Source organism: Thamnophis sirtalis, unplaced genomic scaffold (assembly GCF_051295495.1).
Source record: "Thamnophis sirtalis isolate CommonGarterSnake01/CBP01778 unplaced genomic scaffold, rThaSir2_p1.2 scaffold_3, whole genome shotgun sequence".
NCBI classification, from domain to species: domain Eukaryota; kingdom Metazoa; phylum Chordata; class Lepidosauria; order Squamata; family Natricidae; genus Thamnophis; species Thamnophis sirtalis.
The window spans coordinates 124,059,217-124,067,965 of NW_028261383.1; the positions used below are offsets into that span (position 1 = coordinate 124,059,217).

General features: G+C 38.4%; 1 protein-coding gene across 4 annotated transcripts in view; it reads right to left on the reverse strand.

Moving 5' to 3' along the window:
• The window catches only part of UNK (unk zinc finger), a 66,263-nt gene extending 57,791 nt beyond the window's left edge, over positions 1-8,472 (reverse strand). For 2 of the 4 annotated variants that reach the window (XM_087709914.1, XM_087709916.1), the window contains exon 1: positions 8,126-8,472. In XM_087709914.1, coding sequence (XP_087566040.1) covers positions 8,126-8,223 — 98 coding nt within the window. In that variant the 5' untranslated portion in view covers positions 8,224-8,472. The remainder of the gene's footprint in view (positions 1-8,125) is intronic. The other 2 variants (XM_087709915.1, XM_087709913.1) reach the window with 1 other exon arrangement.
• Positions 8,473-8,749: the final 277 nt, after the last annotated feature.

Consider the following 8,749-nt stretch of genomic DNA (forward strand, 5'->3'; position numbering starts at 1 on the left):
TGTATTGTTGTAAGCAAATTCTGCAAGGGATAGAATTTTAGTCGTTTTGTTGATAGGAAGTGTAGCATTTTATATTGCTGCAACAATTGGGTAACTTTCTCAGTTTCTCCATATAACACTGGATGATGCATATATGACAAATGAATGTTAATATTTAATTAATGTGGATGTAAACTGGCTTCTTCTGTTCAAAATGATGTGATTGACCAATTATCTATACTTGAACCCATGGTTCAAAAGAAGCTAAACTATTTCCTGGGCAGATTGAAAGGAATGAAATAGGTCAGTTCATAACTACCAAATCATTGCTCAATACTTACACTGGGATAAGTTAGTAATAAAATCTAGTAGTGATCCATTGTCCCAGGACCATGACAGACTCTTTAAAAGTTGCAGCATGCCAGATGGCTTTTTAGGAACTGCCGTTGCTCTACAGCAGGCATGACAAGAAGAAACACAACCCTTAACATCTGCCATTACCCTTAGACGCAAGGAGCTCCTAAAGACTTGATGGAGTTTAAACACCCTCTTCCCATTGTCCTGTTTTGTTGTTGTGGCAGTGTTGTAGTACTTGTTCTCTTAGAGGAAGGGGAGTGTACAAATATCCATTGTGTAACAGCTGCCCTTCCTCTATAGTAAAAGGTGAAAAATTGTTTTGTTGGAATTGCTGGAAGTTGTCCATCCAAGCTCTACCATATAGATCACAGGCGTCAAACTCGATTGCATCACATGACGTATCATGACATATCGCTGTTTTTTGCCTTTGCGGAGCTGGGGTGGGCATGGCCTGCGTGTGATGCATCCAGGCTGCAGGCTACCAGTTTAACGCTCCTGATATAGATCCTGTTGCTGCTATACCTGAATCTGTAATAAGAGATCAAAAGTCTCTGTTCCCAAACTTTCAAGGAGGTATGACTTACAATTGACTCAGAAGTTACTTGGCTACAGCATGGGTTTTTTTTTGGGGGGGGGGGACTTTGCCCAATTCATTTGTCAAGAGGTGATGGAATTGGCCATTTTGCAAAACCTCTAAATTCTTATGAATCTAGTCTCTATGAATATGTATTGGGTCGACAGCTCCTTCCAGAAAGTGCCTCCATTGCTGGAAAGCAGTTTTCATTGGAAGCAACTCCTAGTTGAAAAAGCCGTGGTTCATTTCTGCTGAGTGTAGTGTCCCAGAGAAAAGGCGCCCGGCAGTTGATCTGACCCCCCCACACACACTTTTTTCTCTTTTTGAAATATATGTGCTCTTACTACAATATTTGAAGTGAGAGTATGAATTATGAATGGATGGATAGGATCTGGGTGCCTTAGGAGCAGCTGTGAAGCAAAAAGTCATTTTAATTCTCGAAATGCCTTCTGTTCTTGAAGAATTTCTAATCCCCTTTTAAAATATTAAGACAGTGGTTTTATATAGTCAGCAAACTTAAGAATGAACTTCTGGTAGGAGTTAGCAAAGCCCAGAAAACACTGCACTTCTAATCTGTGTGTAAATATATGTTGTACCTTGGCAAGATCCATTTTTGTGCTTTCAGTTGAGATCTTATACCCCAAATAGTCTAATTGAGACAGGTCAAATGCATACCAACTTTGCAAAAAGCTTGCTTTACAAAGGCTTTGTAGGACTTGCAACTTCTTCAAGGAGGGATTTTCAGAATAAACTAATCCTTACAGTTTCTTCCCTGTCTCAACTGTTCAAGCTTGCCATCTATTATTGCACATTATTGAACCAAGTCTTCCAAATTATTTGAGGTAATCTGTTCATGTCTCAGGTCTTCAGCAAGCCCATCTCTCAGAGAGAGATCTTTCCATTCCACGTTATTGCATCCCATATCTCTGGCAAGTAATTTAAAATCTAAAATGTGTCAACTCATTCTTCTCTATCATTCTTTCTTAATTCACTTTGAGTCCTCATACTGGATCTTCAATGTATCTTTTAAACTTTTGATGACGTCTTGGTTTTTCAGCAGTAGGTTGTTGTCCTTCAATTATCAGTCTGACTCATTTAGCTGCTTCTTACATTAGCAAACTTAGTCCAAAAGTTATCTTGGTCCAATCTGTGGGAAATTCTGCTGGTCTGTCAACCATAAACAGTTCACACTGAGTAAATTTGGTTCCAGCTGTTATGTTAGCTGCATCATGGCATTCTGTAAATTGGAAATTTGTATATCCACTTGCTGTTGATGTTGTAACAACACTCAGCTAAACAATGTGATTGACAAATAGTGGAGTACCCTACAATTGGAGGCCTTTACTAAAAACCAAAAAAGGAGGGAGGGATCTTCTGTCTCTAAAAATAGAGAAGATCTGCAAGATTGATGTTAAACCTTCAAGGTAGCCTAGATACGAAACCCAAACCATGACTATGAATACTATCTTTACTACAGGTAGTTCTTGATTTATGACCATAATTAAGCTTATGGACTTATGATCTTTTATGATATCGCAATGGTCATCGGTGTGAAAAATGTCATAAGTCACTTTTTTCAATGCTGTTGTATCTTCAAACAGTCACAACAGTTTTGCAAATAATCTTTTTTTATTCACTCCTACTTCCCCAAACATTTCTAGCAAAAAAGCAGAATTTACACCACTGTAATTCTTTCTCTTACAAGCCAGTTCTTTAAATGAGAAGTTCTGGTAGGTCTAGCACAACAATCTATTTCAATTCACAAGAAATATGTTAGTCAAAATTGCACTAAACAAATACTATCTTAGTCTCAAGATATAATATGTAAACAGTATTGACTTAATATAAAACATGAACTATTACAGAATAATTCCAATAGTTTACAGTAATTAGATTCTAAGTCTGAGACCTACAGCCTAAAATGTAATTAATTAAGGAAAACATTTATTGGACAGTAATCTTGAAATAAGTAATTTTAATAGTTATTTTACTCCAGTGACAGCAAAATCACGCATTTGAAGCAATAGCGGTTTTTACAGGGTATAAATTAAAATTAAACTCATGTGCAACAATGGGACTAAATGTATGATTGTCACCATCATCACTTTCAGATTATAATGTAAATATTAGATTTACTTTGGCCAGCTATGCTCATTATTTCGTAGACAAAGGGCAATATATTAAGGTCTGAAAGGAAGCCATGCTGAATTAATAATTCATTCCTAAAGATCATTAATTTTGAACCCTAATGTTTTGCCAGTAGACATTTTATTCATGGGGCTTTGGAGTCACTGGAAGTAGGAGCCCAACAACGTTCCAATACTCATAACAAGTTTCAATTTATCTTAATTTGAATGCAAACTTTCCCAGACTAAGGATGTAGCCCATCTCTCCTTCCATCCCCTGTGTTTGGAAATTCCTATAGTTTCTGGGATTATCCAGCAACATAGGAACCTCAGATTTCAGAAATTGTTGTTGGATGTGTGTCTGTGTCTTTAAGTCCAAACTCAGCAGTAAGCAACATACATCAAGGTAAAAACCTGCTTCTTTCAGTTTAAGATGACAATTAAACTTAAGAGAGTTGGTGAAACAATAGAACTGGCATATTGAGGATTACCTGTTTCCTATACTGAGCTATCCAAAATTCTGATATGCTTTATTCTGCCAGGCAGTAGTTCCAGCCTTCATTTCAAGTTACTTTCCTCAAGATATTATAGTGTACCAAGACTTGGTACTGTACTGAACCAAGTCAGACATGGGTCATTCCTAGTGGTAAAGAGAGATGGCATTTTTTGTTACGTTTCTCCTATCTCCATGCACCAAAGTCTTTTCTGATTAGAGTTTCTTTCACTGATGGAATGAGTTCTTCTTTTCAAGTAGGATTCAAGCCATTAGCATAAATGTAGCTAAAGTGGTAGTGATATCTTTAAATGTTTTAGTTGTTAAATCTGTGTGCTGATAAGACACTTTAGTCATAAAGTAAAATTTTCATTTGACTATAAATCTTTAGCACAGTAATAATTTTGTAAAAAGAAACAAAAACAAATATTGTTACTACATTAAACAAAATTATATGTTAGTTAATTGGTTAAATAGCTTCCTTATGATCAACATAAACTACCACAATAAGCATGTCCACTTTCAAATTCTCCAGAATTCAGTGCAGTTAATTGTACTCTACTACAGTAAAGACAATTATTTTGTCTGGATTTTGTTTGTTTTTAGAACAAGAGTTGGGGAACTGTACATTGTGCAGAGTAATAAATAACTAAATATACAACTTGCCTAGGAGATGGACAGAAAGATTTTTGTCAAATGTATCATTTTGCCTGATGGAATGTTCTGAAGAGCATAAACTCTGAACACTCTTTCACAACATTTTGGTTCACCGTTCATTCCACTATAACTGTTTTCTAACTATAGAGTTCAAATACATTAGGAAAATGTCACCATTTCTATCATACTACCATATATATATGTTATATTTATGCTGATAAATAAATGACTTTAAATATATATATATATATATATATATATATATATATATATATATATATATATATATATATATATATATATATATATATATATATATTTAAAGTCATTTATTTATCAGCATAAATATATATATAATACAAACAAAACAGTTCCACATATTTTCTTTTGAAATCTAAAATCCTTTCAATTTTCACTTCTGAAAGCCTTAACAAAATATGCATCTGACTGACATTTAAATACAATTGATACTGAATCTGTAGAAGTAGATCAGTGTATCTGCACTCAACTTTAAACATTATCTTAATCAAAATACTGCATTAGGTATGTAGATATCAGGCTAGCTGGTATCTTGCATTTGGTTTGAGGAAGACAAGCTTTAAAGTTTTTCTTTATAAAGATATTTTTCTCTCAATATTATGTGTCTTCTATATTCACAACTGAAAGTTTATACTTAACAAAATTTGCAAATCAATAATAGTCTTGAGTAGTGGCACATGATAGCCAGTTTGGTGATGTGATTAAGGCACCAGGCTATAAACCTGAAGATTGTGAATCCTAGACCACAAAAACAACTGGGTTACGTTGGACCAGCCATTCTCTCATCCCTAGGAAGCAGGCAATGCAAAATTATTTCCAAAAAAAAAAACCTTTCCAAAAAAACCCTGAAGGGACTAGGTCAGGTAGTCACCTGGAATCAGTACACAAGTACACACACAAGTTTGGTACATGAAGTGAATTTCTTATTTAAGATTGGCATCATACACTCTGTAATGCTGTGTGTAATAATTCATAAATATCTCAACAAGAAACAGACTGTCAAAAAAATTCTCCCACACACATGGGCATATTTTATGCCTATAATAATATGCTTCAGCAACATTTGGACAGAAGAAGCAGAAGGGACAAGTTGCAGCAACACTACACTGATATGGTTTGGAAGGTACAGGAGACATCCTCTGTTTGCAAAAGCATAAGCAAAATATAAACTGTTACACATTAGTGAAAGCAAATACATCAAAACTAGAATCTGTTGCATTTGAAAATGTGTTCCAAACATGTACTGTATATAAATATCTGAAAAAGCTACCTAAAACCAACTATCAGCTATACACTTTCCATATATGCGATCATTTGATTATGCATTAGTCTCCCACTCTCCCCCTCTTAATCCTGAAGTTCCTTATATACTTCCAACATCTGCTATAGATTTTCTCCCAAATCTCTAGAACTATTCTTGAAGACACTTGGATGAATGAGAACCCATTATGGTACAGATGTTATTCCACTAGAATAGGGCTGACAAACTCACGAACCGGATGCATCATGTGCTGGCCACACCCATGTCCAGTTTAGCAAAGGGGGCGGGGAGGTCACGATACGCCACGTGAGGCTGCCGTGACAACGCAAGTTTGACACCCCTGCACTAGAAGATGTACAAAATTAGATTTAGTGCTATAATCTCCTTACAATATCACACTATTTGTTAAAGCTAATTTTAACAAGAACTTCATTTTTAAATTGTTCATTTGCAAAGTAAATTAAATAGAATTCAGCATAAACAAATTAAAAACAATAAAATAAATAGAATATTCATCACTCCTAGATTATTACCAGCTCACATGGCTATTATTTTTGTTAAGTATATTTATTTCACATTTTGTGAAATAAACTGAGTGAAATCCAATCAGATTTTTTTCATTGATATTTTAATCAGTGAAAACAGGGAGATGGTGAGCTTCTATAGCTCCTCATATACACCACGTGTCACCTCTGTGTGATTTCCCCCAATATCCCAATGCATTTTGAGAATACAAAGGAAGGTGTGGGAGGTAATGGAAATCAGGAAAAACTCAGCTAATATTATACTGACTTTTATTATAAATGCAAGTTGCATATTGTCTGATAATCACATGCATGAATCTCTATCAACAATTCAAAATTGTGATGATGTACAGCAGGTATGAGGCTAATCTATAGACTTCCTGTTTTGCAATTAAGGACAATCTCTTCACTCATTCATACAGGTTGAAACTAAGCAATTATTGTATCATCCTATTACATACCCAGTATTGCACATATTTAAAAGTTTTCTATTATGCTTTTAATAGGTTTGAAACATTAGCAGCACAACTGACCAATCATCTGAATGACCCTGAAGAATTAAGCTAAGACCCATTTTAGTCTACCATGCTGCTTCTCACAGCCTCCAACCAGATGCCTTCAGGATGCTCACAATCATGACATGGAGTCCTTCATATTCCCTTTCCATCACTTTTTCATTGTAACTGTTATTTGGTGGCATGGTTCCCTCATGGAGGTAACGCTCTAATGTTCCACCATGAATTTATTTATTCCTTTCCAAGCCATCCAAATCTGTGCCCATCACATTTTATAGTAATGAATTCCTCATACTAATGTGGAACAGGTTATGTATGACCAATTCCCTACAAAACAAGTTTTGCCAGATATAATAAAATAGATGTATGTGTTGCTAGTACAGTAACGATACAAAATAACAATATCACAAATTAATTGTCACCAAAATGTATTTACAAGGTCCCAAAGTAGCACAGTATTTACCAACAGATCTAAAATACCTGTACCTGCTACAGCAACTGCTCTCAGATATACACAATTATTAGGAATTCTGAACAGAAGAGGGCAACCTATAAATATAAGAGACAACTTATTCTAATACTTAACTCTTTATGTTGATGCTATTAAAACATTTTCTATGAAATCAATAGAACGTAACAGTATTTGTTTATGCTTTGTTATTTTGGGAAGACCATTTATTTTAACAAGCTGAATTATTCCTCACTATATGCTTACGGACTCACAATTCCTTGTTAAGGAACTACTGTTCCAGAGGATTCAAAGACAAGAAAAGAAAGAAAGAGTTCCCTTTATGCTTTTAAGTTTTATTTTGCAGGCTTGGCTAGAAACACCCCCCCCCTCCCCTAATGACAGCCATCAGCAAGAGAAAATGGCGAGGAAAGTCACAGTACTTTTGTATACAGTGTTTCACTTAGGATGCTCTAGATTCCACGAGACAGACCATGAGTCACAGAAAAGCCAGTTTATGAAGGTTGGGGGACAAAAAGACACCCCAATTTTTCCCCACCAGGACCTTCGGATCACGAACTTTCCGAGTATCCGAGGAGAATTTCATTTTACAGAACGACTTGTTCAACCCCTCGGCCAGAAAAAGGTTCCCCTAAACCCTAATTGGGTTTAGCCAATTAGACAAAAAAGAAGGGGACGGCGAAAAGAAGGGGTCTCTCAAAGGGGGCAGTAGCGAGACGGACAGCCCCCCACCCCCAACCCAAAGACCAACGGAGGAGCAGAGGACCCGTAGGGCGAGGGCGAAGACGACGCAACGCATCATGGGCACTGCGCGCCTCTTGCCTGTGGGGTGTGTTTGTGTTTATGGGGCGGTTAGGTGCGCGCGCGCCCGCCCGCACCAAAAGCGCTGGGAGGGGGGGTGTCCGCTCCTTCCCCGCCCCCTCCCATAGCCGAAATTCCTCCGGCCCAGGCCGACCACAACCGGTTTCAGCCGGTTCCGGGCGGGCCGTTTGTTTCCGTGCGCGCGTGCCGCACGCTGCCCGCTGACGTCAGGCGTGTGTGGCGCGCGGGCGGGCGCCGGGCGGAGGGGTGCGGCGGCGGCGGCGGGAGCAGCAGCACTAAGAAGCGGCTGCGGGTGTTATCGCTACGTACGTGTAGTGCTGCGGCTTCTCGGGCTGCGCTTGGAGCGTGCTGGCGGCCGCCACCGGCCCGGTCGCAGGAGGGCCGGTCCCTACCGGGCCCTTCGACATGCTCCTGCCCTCCGCTCCCTCCTCCGCCGCCCGCTACCACCGAGGAGGAGAGCTTTATTATTCACTCTGCGCGGTCCGCACGGAGACCGCAATGCGCAGGCGCTGCCGCCGCCATTACCGCCCCGGGTTACCCAAAGCATGCTGGGGCTTGTAGTCCCGGTGATGGCGGAAAATCCCCCTTTTCTTCTACTGGGTTTCCGGCCCTTGAAACTACAAGTACAGAGGGCCCCTGCGCTTGCTGTCCCGGATATTGTAAGAACGCAGGGATTTGTAGGAGTTGTAGTTAGAAGTAATCCGTCCGTGGATTGGCTTCGAGAAAATGTAAGCAGGGTTGCTGTTTCGCCAACTGTGTATCGGTTAATTACGCTACCTCTCCAATTATTTTTATTTCTCGATGTTATTATTAATTTGGAAGTAAATGTCGGAAGATGCTGTAAGATTTGCTAGTGAGTGTGAATTAAGAGTGCAATGTAGGTGGTTATGCTATACAATGATGGATGGCTGTCATACTAAAATACTTGCAAAT